At 39.0% G+C, this 18887-nt stretch overlaps 2 protein-coding genes and 1 long non-coding RNA gene across 5 annotated transcripts in view; 2 read left to right on the top strand and 1 right to left on the bottom strand.

Annotated features, from left to right (window-relative positions):
- The window catches only part of LOC134287952 (uncharacterized), a 746963-nt gene that overhangs the window by 105806 nt on the left and 622270 nt on the right, over positions 1-18887 (top strand). The window lies entirely within an intron of this gene.
- Positions 1-18887, top strand: part of LOC109401385 (cGMP-dependent 3',5'-cyclic phosphodiesterase) — a 239401-nt gene that overhangs the window by 66815 nt on the left and 153699 nt on the right. The window lies entirely within an intron of this gene.
- Positions 11769-15158, bottom strand: LOC115259186 (uncharacterized protein K02A2.6-like). The gene is made up of 3 exons (XM_062854672.1): positions 14909-15158; positions 12378-14059; positions 11769-12212 (listed from the first exon to the last, which is right to left on the bottom strand). The coding sequence occupies exons 1-3, from the start codon at positions 15072-15074 to the stop codon at positions 11769-11771; spliced, it is 2292 nt and encodes a 763-aa protein (XP_062710656.1). The 5' UTR covers positions 15075-15158.

Below are 18887 nucleotides of genomic sequence, written 5' to 3'. Positions count from 1 at the left end.
CTGAAATATTTTTTTGAAAGATTTTCTTAAAAAAAACCAGCAAAATCGGAAGAAAAACCTAGCGAAATTTATGAAGAAATTCCCGAAATATTTCATTTGTTTTGAGGGCATGAACCTAAATAAAATCACTGGTTGTTTTGTGGGTGAATACGACTTGAATGATTTTTGTTAGATTTACAGGAGTTTAAGCCAAAAGAAACATTTATTGATAATAACAATAACACGATCAGAAAAAGCATTGTCTAAATATTTTTTATTCAAGATACTTGTTGTAAACACTCTAAAATATTCAATAAATAAGTTTCCAGTAATTTTCAGAGAAAAACTTTCACTAGAATTTCGAAAACTTATTGATTTTGCTTTGCTCGTTCAAAAATACCAAAATAGCTTCTCAAAATAAAAATAAAAACAAGCTAAATTCCCAGGTAACATCATGAGAAATAATCTAGAGACCGAATTTTTGAGAATAACGTAATGTAAAAAACACTCGATCAATCTCAGAAATTTTGAAGTCTTGGTAACATACAAGAAAACAATAGCATCATACTGTTCCTTCTAGCCTTAGACCTTTTCGGCGCCCCTTAGAGGCTGGCGCCCTTGGCGGGGGCCAACCTGGCCAACCCCACGCTACGGCTCTGACGGTAGCTAAAAAGAGTCCATAAGGTAAAATTTAGAGTTTTTATCCCAAGTATTGTACCAGAAGGATATACTAAGGCTAAAACAATACAATTTTAGTGATGATATGGTAAGAAATTTGCAAGTAAGCTCACCTTGGGCAGATTTCCTTGAAAATGATCGTTATATTAAAGATAAACGTCATAAAACGTAAATTTTGGACAAAATTTACCACAATAGGGATACAAGCATGTGAAAATGGTGTGAATCGAGTTGATTCTACAAGATAAGATGCAGTCATGCTTCTTTAATACAACAAAACTCATTAAAACAGGTAAATGGACATTTTTATTTAATTCACGATTGATTTTGTACAAAATAAAATAACTTCGTACTTCACCAATACAGAATCTCATATTTTTTCTCTTCTGGTCATAGTTGCTACAAGTAATGGTGAGGACAGAAACCCAGTTTGTTTCAACATAAAACTATTACTCTTTAAAATGAGACGAAATACCGTTGAAATGGTGTGCGTGCCAGCTGGAATAGACTTACGACTCATAAGCGATCAGCAGAGATGGATAAAGGACAGTTAATTCCAAAACAAATGCTGTATTTGGCCAGTGTTAGTTGGCCTTTCAATAAATAAGTTTACTTTGAAAATCCTGATTGCAGATGTGAATTGAATTCAATTTGATTTTGTATGAGAACTTATTGGACACGGTGTATGATTTATGATTAATAATTGTGAGATTCCATTAGAATGTATTAAATCTACTGAGGGATTCCCCGGAGACATTCAAGTCGATCCTGAGCGACCATTTCAAAAAATAGAAAATCATATCTTAATAGAAAATCATGAATTGAAAAATTTCTTAAATTTTGATGCTGTTGCTTGGAGTCGCTCATCTTTTGCATTTTCGTACTTAGGGCCATTTTTCTTTAAAAAATTCATATTTTCGAAATGAATATAAACGATTTAAACGAAAAACACCTTTTCTGTTCTCCATTGAAAGATGAGAATAAGATCTGTAGAAAAAATTTAAAGAAATAAAATTGACTTGCGCCATTCTGAAATCGTGTTAAGGAGAAACATCAGAGTACAAATATGGCTGCCACAATGGCCGACTTAGACCCCTACTCACGTTTGCAAGAGCACCAATCTTAAAAATTCGTAAACAAATGCGCTCGATTTGGAAAAGCTGCCTCTTTTTGCAAGTGAGCAAAGCCAGGACGGTATAAATTAAAAAACCATTTGGACGGCAATTTCACAATATTGAATAAAAAATGTTCAAAAAATATGAAGGAACTTGCTTGAAGACTGCATATAGCTAAAACTAAGTTTAGGCGTATGTATTTTTTCCAGATAAATACGGCCCTTGGACCATTGTGCATTGGAAGCAAAGTAGTTGAATCGACTGTGTGGAACAAGATGTGAAACACGTCCGAATCTCACAGCTACTGGAGAACTTTTGTAAGCCTTGTGAATATTTCAATTGCTGAGAAAATTTGCTTACGATTTCACAAAAAAAAAACATTGTATCTACGATACTTCGTTTATAAGTTAGGATTTTTCAAAGTAGGTGGTGTCTGTGGAAAATATTTGTTTTCCACTGGAGTTTTCCGGAAAATAAGGCGACCCTGATTTTTTTTTTCAATTTATGTTCTTTTGTGTGACCCTACCTATGAAAAAAAATCATTAAATTATGAGAACCTTCCCACTTTGTAGAGTAATACATGTCAATAAGTGTTGCTTCAACAGTATGACTACTTGAGTTGTTCAATCGAGATACAGTAGACGTTCGATAACTGCAACATGTTTGTTTACGTTTCACTTAGCGAACAAAATTCGATAACTGCAACGTCAGACTGTCAGGCAGGCGTCAAGGTTCGGTCGATGCATTTCTTTTTTGTCTCAAGAGCAAACTTATGTGTCTCTGACAGATTTTGGGCCGCTGAATCCGAATCCGGACTCAGGTTTGCTCCAGCACATCGCAATTTTGAGCTATACCTCAATTTATAGGGCAAAATATGCGATTTTGAGCTTTTTTGACTGCAAGTCATTAAAGCATGGACATATTTTTTAAGCATTCAAAAGATAAAATGGCCAATTTAGATGTTAATTGGCCATTTTACCTTTTGAATGCTTAAAAAATATGGCCATGCTTTAATGGCTTCCCGAGCAGAGTAAAATAGTTCAATAATAGCTTATTTTGATACGGAGATCAAAAAGTGATATGTTTGTTTGAGATAAGAGATAAAAGTACTGAAAATAGTATCTCAATTTTACTCCTGGATCATTGATTGATTGATTGATTTGTCTTTATTAGAGAGACTTTAAGCCCTTGGCTCTCCTGGAACATCATCATCATAGCACATTTAGCTTTTGGTAAGATCTAACCAATAGCACTGAGCTATTTGATTAATCTTCAAATATCAAATTTTGCTGTTGGTGAGATGGTTCAAGAGCATTTTTTTGTTATTATTTTCAGTACTTTTACCTCTTATCTCAAACAAACCAATATTACATTTTGATCGTCAGTATTTGACCTCTGCTCGAGTTGCAGTCAGAAAAGCTCAAAATCGCATATTTTGCCCTATAAATTGAGGTATAGCTCGAAATTGCGATGTGTTGGAGCAAACCTGAGCCCGGATTCGGATGCAGCGGCCCAAAATCCGTCAGAGACACATACACGGTGTTCAATAAGTTCGAATACACCATATAACTTGAATTAATTTAACATCTGTAATTAAGATTTTCAAAGTAAATGAAAGGTCATACAACACTGATCATTTGTCTGATGGTTTTGTCTTTTTGTACTTTTTTTATAAGCCTTAGATGTATCTAAAGCTTTTTAGCTCCGGCGCGCTGGAATAATTTTCGATAAGTTGCTCAAGCTACAGAAGTCTAAAACGTTGACTTTTAAGTTTACATCTCACTATAATAAATTTAAATAACTAAATTAATAGACAAAAGCTTTACACTGCTATTTCAGCGATGGTATGCTGATAAATTTGCAAGTTTAGGCAAAATATGCTTAAATCTATGAAAAAGGCATAAATACATTATATAAGGCCAATTTTGGTTAAAATTTGCCACAATAGGGACATAATCAAGTTTTGGAAAAGATAATTATGGATTAAACTGAGATATAACGCAGCCTTGCATTTTGACAAAACAAGAATCATTAAAACAGGCACAGCGACAAGTTTAGCAATTTTAAAGATCAAAACAAAATGAGTCCGTACTTCACCCAATCTGAATCTTATAGATTATTTCGTATGGCCATAGTTGCTACCACTAATGCTGAGGACAACAACCTAATTTGATTCAACTTAACACCATTACTCAATAAAAACTAGACGAAATAGCAATGACAGACGTGCCTCTCTCTCCTCTTCTTGGCGTAACGTCCTCATTGGGACAAAGCCTGCTTCTCAGCTTAGTGTTCTATGAGCACTTCCACAGTTATTAACTGAGAGCTTCCTCTGCCAATGACCATTTTGCATGTGTATATCCGTGTGGCAGGCACGAAGATACTCTATGCCCAAGGAAGTCAAGGAAATTTCCTTTACGAAAAGATCCTGGACCGACCGGGAATCGAACCCGTCACCCTCAGCATACTTACTTACCGGTCAGGCTAAGGCCGGGGTGGCCTCTGCTGTACATAGTAGCCGCCTCCATTCCACTCGGTCCATGGCTGTTTGTCTCCAGTTCCGCACTCTGCGTAGGGTCCGCAGATCGTCCTCCACTTGGTCGACCCACCTAGCTCGCTGCGCTCCACGTCGTCTTGTACCGGTCGGATGACTCTCGAGAACCATTTTAGTCGGGTTGCTATCCGACATCCTGATGACGTGACCCGCCCACCGTAGCCTCCCGATTTTCGCGGTATGGACGATGGTTGGTTCTCCCAGCAGCTGATGCAGCTCGTGGTTCATTCGCCTTCTCCAAGTCCCGTCTTCCATCTGCACTCCGCCGTAGATGGTACGCAACACCTTCCGTTCGAAAACTCCAAGGGCGCGTTGGTCCTCTGCACGTAGGGTCCATGTTTCGTGCCCATAGAGGACGACCGGTCTAATCAACGTTTTGTAGATGGTTAACTTCGTGTTACGGCGAACTTTATTCGATCGTAGAGTTCTGCGGAGTCCAAAGTAGGCACGATTTCCTGCCACAATGCGCCTCTGAATTTCTCTGCTGGTGTCGTTGTCGTCGGTCACCAGTGAGCCCAAGTACACGAATTCTTCAACCGCCTCGATTTCATCACCGTCGATATGAATTCGGGGTGGCGGGCGCGGTGATTCCTCCCTGGAGCCCTTTGCCATCATGTACTTTGTCTTCGACACATTAATGACTAATCCGATTCGCTTGGCTTCACTCTTTAGTCGGATGTACGTTTCCGCCATCGTCTCAAATTTACGAGCAATAATATCAATATCATCGGCGAAACCAAGCAGCTGAACGGACTTCGTGAAAATCGTCCCACTCGTGTTTATCCCCGCTCTTCGTATTACACCCTACAAAGCAATGTTGAACAGCAAGCACGAAAGACCATCACCTTGCAGTAACCCTCTGCGAGATTCGAAGGGACTCGAGAGTGTCCCTGATACTCGAACTACGCACATCACTCGATCCATCGTCGCCTTGATCAACCGTATCAGTTTATCCGGGAATCCGTATTCGTGCATAATCTGCCATAGCTGTTCTCGATCGATTGTATCATACGCCGATTTGAAATCGATGAACAAGTGATGTGTGGGCACGTTGTATTCGCGGCATTTCTGCAACACCTGGCGGATGGCGAACATCTGGTACGTTGTAGCGCGTTCACCCATAAATCCAGCCTGATATTGCCCCACGAACTCTCTTGCAATCGGTGATAGACGGCGGCATAAAATTTGAGAGAGTATCTTGTAGGCAGCGCTCAGTAGTGTGATCGCGCGGTAGTTCCCGCAATCCAACTTGTCGCCCTTTTTGTAGATGGGACACACGATACCTTCCATCCATTCCTCCGGTAATACTTCCTCCTCCCAAATCTTGGTAATGACCCAGTGTAGTGCTCTCACCAGTGCTTCTCCAGCTCGATGGGTAACACAATTATGTTGTTCGCTACCGAAGCAAACGGATGCCAGGCGGGGCCATCAGGAATGTTACTATCTCCGGATTTGATGCAAGTCAATGAACTGGATACCAACACAAACGAAAGCCACCAAACGATTCTGGAAAACCAACAGGTAATCGTAAATAATCAACTGAAGATAATGCAAGCGGTTGCAAAGTTACAAACTGGTGTCGACTATTTGATGGAAAAAGATATGACCAGAAATACTGAACCAAGAGATCCAAGCAAGGTTGTATTTGAACCGGTAGACTCAGTTGATATGTTGGACTCTTTGGAAGAGAGTCTGAAAGAACCAGATGCGGCAGGGAAATACATCTCCAGCATGGGTTTCATTTGTGGCACAGATGGCAAGGCCAACGGTATGGACTGCTGTTATAAACTAATTGACCATTTCATCACACGGGATTTTATGCATTCATGCTCATTAGGGTGCCAATGGAACGTATGGGAAAAATTTGACCATCGAATTTCAAAAACGGGTAGTGCTCAAAAGTTTCGTCTCCTCAAAAAAAGTCCCCATGCAAAATTTCAGCTCAATCGGACTTCGCTAAGGGGTGGCCCAAAGCGGTCAAAGTTTGGCTGTTTTGAAACACGAAAAATATCCCAAGGTAGGGATACATGAAAATTTCGAAATCGAAAATTTTTTTTTGATGCCAAATGCCTTAAAAGTGCATGAAACGTCGAGATCTGGTGTTATCTCAAAAATTTTTTTTTGGAAAAAAAATGAATTTTTGGACTTAGAAAATTTTTGAGTTGGGGGAGTGAAATTAATTTGAAATGGTGGAATTGAATTTAGTTGCTGAAATATTGATAGCAATAGTACTGGAACATGTCTTATATCATCGTTGGCAACTGATAGCATATTATATATCACATATCGTTAGGGTGGTTCACTTATTTTGCATTAGGGTGGCCCTTTTTGTAGAAAAATTTCAAAAATAAGATAATAGTATTAAAAAATCTCTTATAAAACTGTAAGTCATTTTCAATGTTGAATATATATAATATTTCATTAGGACGGCTCATTTATTTTTAATTAGGGTGGTTCTTTGAGATGGAAATTAAGAACAAAAAAATATTTCCCGAAAATTTACCACTCATATTTTTGTATAGTTTAATATCATGATCCTTTATTGGCATGTAACACTTTGTTAAGATATTCCTAGAGCAACATGTTGAAAGGACGCAACAACCATTGCAAATTTCTGCTTCTCCTGTCCCTCCCGGGCGTATCCCCAATTATTCATGAAATATTTTATTTTCTTTTTTAAATTTTGAATCTGTTTATTTTTTTGGTGCTTCACTTATTTTGCATAAGGGTGGTCCTTTTTGTAGAAAAATAAATAAAAAAAAACGATAATAGTATTTGTATTTGTATTGTATTTTCCATTAGGGTTGTTTTTTTTGGAAATTAAGATCAAAAAATACTTCCATAAAATTCAACCAGGTAATATTTTTCGTATAGCTTCAAGCCATGATTTCCTACAAATCTTTCGGTGACTTATCTATAATGAGATATTCTCTAATTATTATCTCTCCTCTCGTTCTATTTCATTAATCACATAGTGATTAAAACCGATTTCTATCTACAGAATTAAATATTGTGGTACGGACTACTAAAGAGATTAATTTACTAGAGAGGTTAATCTCATTGTAAGATTTTGAAAAGTTTTGTGAGACTAAATTCAAAAATTCGAGTAAACATTTATTCAGCTGATTCTATGAGGAAGAAGAGTTTAGTTTGAAGAGTAAACTGTTTTTTGTTTTTTCATTAATGCGGTATTTGCAGATATAATTTACTTTTGCAATGGTCATGACCAAGCATGTCCGTACTGAGCGGATGAAATTTATGCTCGCAGTTCCGCACGGAGCGTTAAAATTCACCCGAGTGAAATTCTCTCCGTGTGCTCAGTGTTGTACTGCGGTGCGGTTTTTTGACAGTTCGAAAAGACATTTAAATTATTTCAACATCCATCTATCAGTTAAAATAGGAATATTTAATAAATACGATGATTTCGGTGGTGCAAATCAATAGAGCATAATTTTCATACGCTCAGTGCGAACAAGCCTGGTCGTAGTAAAAGGGACGTAACGAACGAGTGGGAACGGTTTTGTGATATTTACTAAATTCATGCTGATAGGTTTTTGGTACATTACATCGAATAAATGTTCTTAAATTACATCTGATTTTTGTGAACTTCTATTTCCATTTTCTTTTTTGCTATTCCTCTGCGTAATATCAGTTTCCAACAAGGATTCCGGAAGAGAGAGAGCACATAACACAGCGAAACAAAAATTAAATTTTAGTCTGTCTCAAAAGCAAACTTAGGTAAAACGAAATATATGGCATAAATCGTTAGTTTAGATGTTATTCGACGAATTTACACTTTGATTGCTTTAAAACATAATTTCCATACTTAATGGCTTGCAGTAAAAAAAGCCCAAAATCACATATTTTGCCCTATAAATTGAGGTATAGCTCAAAATCCTGACGTGCTGGAGCAAATCTGAGCCCGGATTTGGATTCAGCGACCCAAAAACTATCAGAGACACATAAGTTTGCTTTTGTGACTGACCAAATTTTTTTTTTTAATAAGTTCGCTTCTAAGACAAAAAATGTTTCGCTGTGCAATAATTCTTTTGTGTGCTGACTGCCTTGTACAAATGAATGCAGTTCAAGTGTAAAAATGTCGTTTGATTCGATTATGGATTTACCAGACACATTTTTTGATTATATGATATCAAAATATGGCTGAAAAGATATTGCGATTACTATCCAAAAACTGCAGATGTTTCAAGAACCCTTTATGTACTGCTTTGGCAACTTCTTCGTCAACAGCCTTGTAGATTTTGAGCGATCCTATCAAACATGTTTGTGCCTATGAACTTCAGACATTACGTATGTCGAACATACCATTTCGGTTGGTTATCCGAAAAACATCAACATTCGAGGAGATGAACCAGCCATAGGCTGAAAATCTCGATAATAAAGATATATAAAAAAAAAAATCAACATTCGAGTTGATTTTATCAAATTAAGGTCATTGTTTACAGAAATTGCAGCACACGAAGACAGAAACCAGTTTTTCAATATATTTTACAATGAATACGATAAATCGTGCTAACTTTTGTTAAGCTGGCTTAGGTAACGCAAAAGTGTGTCGGTAAAGGAACATTTTTAGTGAATAAATATTTTTTCCCATCTATCTCGTATTATGGAAAGCAGTGATCTTCCTTTCTTTTGTCATCGTGTGTTTGATTCCAACGTTAAATTATTGTATGTTTTCGTATCACGTTAGAGTTTAGGTTCACTCACCACTTCGGTATGCTATATGGTAATCTTGTAGCTAAGGTATATTTTGTTTAGATGGATAGAAAGCAACCTACTGTTGTCCTTTCTCCAGCAACGTAACTGTGTTTTCGGAAATGAAGCTGCCCAAGGCCAAGAATCTTTTTAGAAAAGATAAACAGGAAACTTTTGTTGCACATCATCATCGCCTATCAAGCTGTCATAATTTGGATCCGTTTAAAATCAGTTTATTATTCCTTATTTTAAACCATAATAACAATCTGGACCAACATTTGTGTTGCGGAACAACCATTGCAAACGCTTACTTTTCTCGTCCATCCTGAGCGTATCTCAATATTTTATGCAAACTTTTCCCATTAACATATAGAGAAGAGTCAGCTCTATCTGTTACTGGTAAAAGAATCCAGGGACATGAGAAGCAGAAATTGGCAATGGTTGTTACGCCCTTTCCACATGTTGGTCTAGGAATATCTTAACAAAGTGTTACATGCCAATAAAGGATCATGATTTTAAACTATACAAAAATATGAGTGGTATATTTTCTGGAAATATTTTTTTGTTCTTAATTTTCATCTCAACAGAACCACCCTAATTAAAAATAAATGAGCCACCCTAATGAAGCATTATATATATATATATATATATATATATTCAACATTGAAAATGACTTACAGTTTTATAAGAGATTTTTTAATACTATTATCTTATTTTTGAAATTTTTCTACAAAAAGGGCCACCCTAATGCAAAATAAGTGAACCACCCTAACGATATATGATATATAATATGCTAGCAGTTGCCAACGATGATATAAGACATGTTCCAGTACTATTGCTATGAATATTTCAGCAACTAAATTCAATTCCTCCATTTCAAATTAATTTCACTCCCCCAACTCAAAAATTTTCTAAGTCCAAAAAGTCAATTTTTTTCCAAAAAAAATTTTTTGAGATAACACCAGATCTCGACGTTTCATGCACTTTTAAGGCATTTGGCATCAAAAAAATTTTTTCGATTTCGAAATTTTCATGTATCCCTACCTTGGGATATTTTTCGTGTTTCAAAACAGCCAAACTTTGACCGCTTTGGGCCACCCCTTAGCGAAGTCCGATTGAGCTGAAATTTTGCATGGGGACTTTTTTTGAGGAGACGAAACTTTTGAGCACTACCCGTTTTTGAAATTCGAAAATTCGATTTTCATTGGCACCCTAATCGGCATATAGCTTACCCTTTTCTTTCATCTCTTTGTCGCGATCAATCAATTCCTCATCTACTTCTTTGGGTTGATAAATGGATGGAAGCTTATCACGGATATTGTACCCAAAAAGCATTTCGGAGGGCGTCCTTTTCGTCGTTGTATGTGGTGTTGAACGATACATGAGTAAATATTTATTCAGCTCCTCAACCCAGTCCGTGTCCATGGCTTGACTAATCGTTAATCTTTTCAAAATTGAACGATTTTGACGTTCAACTTCGCCGTTCTGTTGTGGCCAGTAAGGAGTGGTGCTGATCAGTTTAATGTTATTTGACTCACAGTATACTCGAAACTCCTCACTCGCGAATTGGGGACCGTTGTCGGCCGTTACTGACAGCGGTAGGCCGAATCGGGCAAAAATGGATTCCAATCTCTTAATAGTTTCTTTGGAATCCGTCTTCTTCATGACTTCAATCTCTATGTAGCGACTGAAATAGTCAACTACAACAAATAAGTAATGACCCGAAGGAAGTGGACCAAGAAAATCAACAGCGACATGTTGCCATGGGCTTGACGGTAATTCCCTACGTTTCATCGGTTCCGGAGCAGAAGGTGCAGCTACTAACATGCATCCCCTGCAGTTTTTGACATGCTGTTCAACCTGAGCATCCAACTTCGGCCACCACACCTTCGCTCGCAGTCTTTGCTTCATAACTGTCATGCCCGGGTGACCCTCGTGAGCCAGGTCCAAGGTTTGCTTCCTCAAACATTCCGGGATCACCATTCTATTACCACGTAGAAGAATCTTCCCAGCAAAGCAAAGTTCGGTCTCGAACAGTTTGAACGCTGACGCGTCATCTGACCACACTCCTTGGTCCAGCGCAACACGAACTGACTGGATCGAGTTATCAGTTTCCGATGCAAGCTCTATTTCTTTTATCTTTAGCGCTACAGGCATTGCATTCGATGCTACCCATTGCACATAATGTTCCGCGCATTCATCGAACGTTATACCTGTTGTATCTGCTGTAATTGCCAGTCGCGATAACGGGTCAGCGATGTTTGTTTTACCTGGTCTGTATATAACTTTTCCTTTGTAAGCCTGCAATCGAACAACCCATCTTTCGATCCTCGCGCATGGCTTTGAACGAGCTCCGAATATCGTCTCCAGGGGTTTGTGATCGGTGATCAATTCAAACGTCCGGCCATACAAATAAAAGTGGAACCGTTCCACCGCCCATACGAGAGCCAAAGCTTCTTTTTCGATTTGAGCGTACCGTTTTTCTACATCAGACAAGCTCTTGCTAGCATACGCGATGATCCTGGGTCCGTGGTCGTTTACTTGTATGAGTACAGCGCCCAAACCGACTGGGCTTGCGTCAGCCACCAGCTGTGTACGGTCATCATCGTCGAAATAACCAAGCGTCTTCGGGTCAACCATGTGAGCTTTCAGGTTATTGAACGCGAGCTGCTGATCTCGCCCCCAAAGGAATTTTTGCCCCTGAATCGTTAGTTGTCGTAAAGGATGGGTCAGTGTGGCCAAATCAGGAATAAACTTCCCCACGTAGTTAACCAGACCGAGAAAACTTCTAATTTCTTCTGCGGATCTTGGCTCTCGGAAATTGCGAATTGACTCCAGCTTGGTTTGATTCCATCTTCCGACAAGACATGACCCAAGAATTCAACTTCGTTCACTCCGTAAATACACTTGTCTTCATTTAGTGCAACGTTCCTCTCCTGGAGTCTGAGACGAACCTTCTCCAGACGCATGTCATGCTCCTTTTGGTCTGACCCAAACACGATGACGTCATCGATGAATACTAAGCAACCTTCACATCCGCTTAGAACCTGTTCCATCGACTTTTGGAACAGTTCTGGAGCGCAATTAATTCCAAACATCAGTCGAGTATAGCGGAATAATCCTTTGCGCGTAATAAAGGTCGTGATATCACGTGATTGGTCCGAAATTTCAACCTAAAATCAAACACTTCTTATTGTGTGTTGGAAACATTTATTTATATGAATTAATTGATGGGAGTAATTCAGTTAAACGTCCATCAATGCCGAAATCAACAACAAAATATAATAAAAACGAATATAAATGTCGAAATCGATTCTGACAACAGAACCTCAGCCTACCTGATGAAAAGCAGTCTTGACGTCCAAGCGAGAAAACACCTTTGCCTTCGACAAATGCGGAAGAAAGTCCTCGAATGTCGGCAACGGATGGTTTTCTCTTTCCACCGCTTCATTGGCCCGTCGCATGTCAACGCAAATGCGAACATCGTCTGTTCCCTTGGGCACAACGACGACAGGTGAAACCCACTTGGCTGGTCCGTTTACTGGCTCGATAACGCCCTGATCAAGCAGCTCATCGATCTTCTTGTCTACCATCTTTTCCAGCGCAACTGGTACGCGCCGGTACGGTTGAATAACAGGTGCAATGTCAGGTTTTATCGGAATGTCGACGATGATGTCTCTGATCGTCCCCAACTTGCCACGTTCAGTGCTGACTTCGTTAACTGGAACTTCAATTCGCAAGACTCCCATAGCCATTGCCGTGTCGCGGCCGATAAGAATTTTGCCCTTTCCTTTTATGACATAAAATTCTGCCAGATCGCTTTTATTTCCCATCTTGACCATGGCAGTGAACACACCAACCAATGGCAAAGGTTGTCCTCCGTACGCTTTAAACACTTTCGTCGACTCTCGGCGTTGATTAGACACGACCACCTTGTTGGTTTTCAATTTCTCCCAATCGTCCTGGCACAACAAGTTATGTTTCGAACCGGAATCAATCACTGCAGACATAACGACGCCACCAATCTCGCACGGGATTTCACCATCGCTATCGCTCGTAGTCACGTTGAAAACGTATTCGGTGTTCTCATCAACAATGTGTTTCACTACGTCCGAATCGGCAGCAGCATTCTGGTTGTCGAGGTTGTTGTCTCGGCTCATGTTCCGCTGACTTCCCATCCACCGGTTGCTGTCTGATCGGTTCCTCTGCCTGTCCTTGCGACACTTTTTCGCAAAGTGATCTTTTCCGCCACATCTGTTGCACGTCTTACCTTTCGCAGGGCACATCGCGTCCTTCGCTAAATGTCCAATGTATCCGCAACGGTGGCAATCAAATGTTGTCGCTTCGGCAAAACGCTTCCGCTTGGCTGCATATGGTTTGGCATCGATTTTGTTTACTTCGCTGAAGGCCGGTTTTGGAGCTTCTCCTGCGGCAAACGATTTCTCTTGTTGAGCGACCGTTTCGAAAATCTTCGCAACGCTGAGGACTTCCTCCAGGCTTGCGTCTCCTCTTTTCAACAAATCTCGCCGCAGTGTGGCTGACTGACAATTTTGGATGATCTGGTCCTTGATGTTTTCTTCCATTCGGTCACCAAATCCACATCGTTCTGCCTGCACGCGCAACCGAATGGTGAATGCATCAATACTTTCGCCTGTTTTCTGCTTCATTTGGCGCAGTAAATGACGCTCATATGTGGAATTTTCCTTAGGCAGAAAGAATTCATTCAATCTTGCTCGTGCCTCCTCGTAACTTGTCATGTTGGGGGTGTAATTCTCGATATTGAGTAATGGACCGCGCATCTCAACTCCAGCCGGCTCCGGTAGTGTGTCGAAAAGTTGTTGGACGCTTGGCCCCGCATAATGGAGCAACAAATCCTTCTTCCAATCTTCGTCCTCGATTCGGCTGGCGCGAATCATCGTTTCGAACGACCTCAGCCACTTCTTCCACTCGATACCAACATCATCGGTGTGGGCTGCGTAATCGAACATCTGCAGCTGCAGTCCCAGCGAGCGGATCATATCTGCAATTGATCAAAACACAACCACGGCGTTAATATCAATCTATTTCGAGCACTCTAAACAATTTCAAAAAAACTCTACTACAAAATACCTCACGAAACACTTTAGATAGTTCTCCGCAAGAAAATCTGTTTTCCGATGTAAACATTATTATACTTTTGACAGTTCATCTACAACTACACGGCTATCAGAATCAACTCAAGTCAACGGAGCGGGATTGAAGGTTAGCACAAAACACACGGAGCGAAAAATAGCTATGTGTATGATGACGTCATTTCTTCCAACGCATATTCGATAACACTGTATGTGATTGTGTTCTCTCTCATCCCAAGAAACAGAAGTAGCTGAATAACAGTTTCTTAAGCTAAAGTTTGCTTAAGAGTGGTTTGTTCCACGCTTATACAGCAAAAATGTTTGTTGGGATGCCAGTACTACGCATACAAATCATCGTTGCTTATATTTCAACCTCACACTACACACCAGAACGGTGGTACACACTCTAGACAAACTCTTTTCCGAAAAGTTTTTCCTTCTCACAAATACATTTACACATTCCGGCAATGCCTGCCCTCCTTTTTTCTCACAACAGGGGTTATGTAACTACATTTTCCGCATTGAAGCAATTAAGTTTCGTCATTATTTCGCCATTTTCGTCATTATTTTTCGTTCATTCCTGCTCTTTCGCAGAATGGATTCAGACATTTTCGAACCGCATTTAAGCGACTGAACCATTTCAACATTAACTACCGTTACCTGCTCTATCGCAGAGTGGGATCAGACCAATTTTCCCCGCATTTAAGCGACTGATCCACTTCATATCTTTTTCTGAGAACTTGTGCTGAAATACTTACCAAATTGACTCGCCATTTTACTCCTCGTCGCCAAATTGTAGTATCGAGGAATATCCGGAATAATGGTATTTGAAGAAAAACCTTTTACCTCGATTGACTGCCTTAGCACGCGTCCCGACTTCTTTATTATTCTCCTCTTCACACACCAATGTATATCAATATACATAAAGGTACAGTATCAGTTAATAGGGTTATATACTTCTGGGTAATACATGATAGTCAATAGGGTTGGTTACTAGGGTTAGATACTACAGATTGCAATTGTATAGTGCATTTATAATGTGGTACAACATTCCATGCACTGATTGGGAAGATCTAGGGAAGTGGAACTACCTTTTGTCTGATGGAGTAAGTTGTTATTGTACTAGTAAGTATATATGAAACGAATACATAATCTAGCTTCATTCCGAAATCATCACAGATCAATACAGCTGACCGTCATGTAAGACAATTCCACAGACTCTGTGACAATACCATCCACTTCGCGATTTCACGTCAGTCATTTGAATAATTTGCATTTGGTTCCCATCAGCTTTTCAAATATATATTATCCATATGCAATTCCTTTGAATATTGATAAAAATACTATGTTTTATTCTTTATAATTTTATTGGTAAACGAAACATCGGTTGATTTATTCTAAAGTGTATGTAGTAACGGAACAAATACAAACTCACTCGATTGACTAATGGGGATAGCTACCATTTTACATTTAATATCATTGACATTGTAAAACTCTGGTGAACAATCTTTACAATCTGAAATGTAAATACTGAGACGAGTAGATAAAATAGGCTTCTTGAAAAAGGCATCTATTTGTTTCAAAGATGAACCATAGATCTCAACTGAGTTTTCCAAATGTCGCGCGTGCTTCATTCCAACGATTTTCCCAGATTTCGTCAAAAACCATTTATTAACTCTGTCATTGCTCAACGAATAATCATTAATTTCAACTTTAGCGTACTCCGGCGATACAGAATTATGCGTTATGTTCTCTCCTACTATTTCCTTTGTTAATTTTGGAATTTTTTGCATTTCGTGGTTGTATCGTAACTTTGATTAAGTGTCACCTCATCTATTTCAATTAGTCGTTTTGCAGCTTGTGACAATGGGTTGTTTCCCGTTCTCAAAAGATTTTTAATTTGACAAAGTTTGCTTTCAAAAGGGTATGCATTAAATTCAGACAGTACTCCAAACTTTTTCACATCGTCAACTAAATGGTTCAAGTTATGAACATTGCTGGTTATGTAGTCTTCACCGTAGAGCTTTTTGAATATTTCGATATAATGCAATAGAAGTTTGTGAGCCAAATTTAACAAATGTGAGTATGTTTTTGATGAACAAATAGTAACAGCACAAAATAATACTAAGAAATGTTCGTATAAGTCAGCTGGAAGCACGGGTTTCAAAACTACTAATGAAAGGTAATAAAAGAACGTTCTAAATTCTGTACCCTTCCAGTGCGCCAAACAGTCAAGACCTCGAACGGAACGGTGTATTTCTGATGGCATTTTCATTAGTTTTAGTCGCCTGGAGATTTCTTCAGTAGTTCGAGCACTCCATTTTGCTCGATAATTTCCCATATTTCCATCTCGCCACCCTAATAGATGCCTTTTCATGATGCCTAAGTCAATTAGGTGCAGAGAATCACCGACCGGAAAGTCATCGATCATGTTCAAAGGCAGCTTCAGCAAAGGTGAATCGGTTTTATGATGAGATCCATACAACTTTTCACGAAATCCAGCGTCAGTCCGCAAATCTGACCGGGTTTGCGGGTAGTAGTTGCAGTGTGATACATGGGAGTACTCTCCTTCAACCGTGCACTTTTGACAACCATTTTGTGCATTGAAGTTTGCAACTCCTACAATTTAAATTAAAACAAACAAAAACACATTTTGAAACGATTTTTAAATTAAACGAGTGGCCTTATATGTGTCTACATACCTTTAACAAAAGCTCTTGCAGGAGAGTCACATATGAAGCACCTTACGGTGACCGATATTTTGTGACCGTTGACATATATTCCGTTAGTATAAACATCCTCCATTTCTTCCACAAAAGGTGTCAAAAACTGAGCGACATCGGCCGGCTTGCGTTTTCCTGAGTAAATTCCTATTATCATTGGCCTTAAGTGAGGCATTTCGTGGATTTTGAATAAAATGGGCCAAAATTCATCTTTGGAGCTTCTGTAAATCGGCAGTCCATCGATATTGATTTTAAGCGATAAACTTGTTGGTTTTGAAACATCTGAACACACTTTTTCGACATGAGGTTTCAACCCATGATGCCAATATTCTCCGCCTGCGATGTGTTGGACTGATACATTTTGTGGAGTTTTCACAAGAGTACGCGGATCTCGCGGCAGCACATTAGACAGTCGAGTATTAAGAACCTCTAACAGTTCTTTCAGCGCATTTTGTTTGATGTTGAATGTTACCGCCCATGTTCGAAGAGAGTTCAATAAGTGGATGTTTTTTATCATTTCGCTACTGAGCAAATCATTGTCAACATCCTCAAAATGATATGCGCCTTCTTCGTCACTTTGATTAGTGGGTTCTTCCTTGGGTTCTTTATAATGTAGGGTGTCCTGTTTTTTCGGAAATTCACTTTTGGCAGAATTCGAATCGTTCAGCCTGATAGCTGTGTTGTTTTCCTTGGATTTCAACGAAGACGCTTCAGATCTTTCCGGTGCTTCTGCTGGCGTAGTGTCCTCGGATTGATCCTTTATTTTTAACTTCTTTGTTTCATGTGGGGCCGTCAAATCACTGTTGTAAATGCGCAAAAAGTTTTGTTTTATCCTACGCTTAAAACTACCGCTTGTTTTAATTTTTCTGAGATTCTCTCTATGCGGATCCATTTTTATTTTTCGCGACCCAAACAAAGTGAACACATTCCTTATGATGCATTTTATCTAGAGCAAAACGTAATCATAAATGCTTTTTAGTTTCGAATAAAGCTGCTCAGTTTAATAACGAAATTTATGATGGCAATTCACATTTATGATGCAATTTATCATCACGTTAATAAATATGCATCGATGTAGTTTATTATGGACACCTTTAACGGTTTTATCGGGGTATGCAGTGCCGTGATAAATTTAGTTTTAAAACCAAGCCATTTGCAACTTTATTGTCAGACTTCAAAGAGTTTTAAAAACAGCTACTAATTTCAACAAAAAGGAAGTACGTTTTGCATGAATAAATGCTTTTGATAAACTGAACAGCATGTTGATTGTCATTATAAAACCCTCATAAAATAACACGGATGCTGAAAGGTTATCGAATTGCTACTTGGGCTGCGTCTACATGTAGATAAGCTATCAATTCACTTGTTTTTATGGTGGGCACACTCAAACACTCTTAATACCTTATTTGCTGCTGCTTCGAAATTATAAGAAATCCACCATATGAAAAACATACTTCAATTCCAATGATATTTTGGTTATTTTGAAGGAATATAAATGGTACTTTTGAAAAATAGAATATACATTAAAAGTTTTGACTAAAAGTCAACGGTATCGGCAAAAACAGGGGTGTCCATTTCGCCCCGGGTGTCCATTATGCCCCTAATACCCCTACCCAACCACCAATATCTCTTTTTGAAAATGCTGACCTTTCGTCAAACATTTCGACATATCAAACTTCATGATTTCGAATGACTGAGTCAGAAACGATACCCTGAAGCCTGTATCAACTAATATGGCCATTCCGGAACATCTAGCATAGGTTCCACGGGGGTGACATCGGGGACATTTCTGGTTTGCAACCAAAACATGCCGTTCGACGTATCAAACTTCATGATTTCAAGAGAATGAGGCAAAAAAAGTTGACTGAAGTATGCAGCAACTGATATGGCCGCTCCGGAATACCTGAAACAGATTCCGCGGGGGCCTCTCAAACACAATAACATATAACGAAATAATCACTTTAAGCCATTTGGCAAAACAGATCCCTCCCCCACCCACTGACCCCAGTACAAT

The sequence above is a fragment of the Aedes albopictus genome, chromosome 2 (assembly GCF_035046485.1).
Source record: "Aedes albopictus strain Foshan chromosome 2, AalbF5, whole genome shotgun sequence".
In the NCBI taxonomy this organism is placed as follows: domain Eukaryota; kingdom Metazoa; phylum Arthropoda; class Insecta; order Diptera; family Culicidae; genus Aedes; species Aedes albopictus.
The sequence above is the reverse complement of the archived record's forward strand: the minus strand, read 5'-3'. Positions and strand labels throughout refer to the sequence as shown.

What these genes read in the sequence shown, in the direction of transcription:
- LOC115259186 (XM_062854672.1), bottom strand. Translation starts at nt 15,074, where the DNA reads ATGTATATTGATATACATTGGTGTGTGAAGAGGAGAATAATAAAGAAG. An exon ending in TAAAATGGCGAGTCAATTTG is followed by an intron (nt 14,060 to 14,908) that starts GTAAGTATTTCA and finishes GATCAATTGCAG; the next exon opens with ATATGATCCGCTCGCTGGGA. An exon ending in TCAAGACTGCTTTTCATCAG is followed by an intron (nt 12,213 to 12,377) that starts GTAGGCTGAGGT and finishes GTTTGATTTTAG; the next exon opens with GTTGAAATTTCGGACCAATC.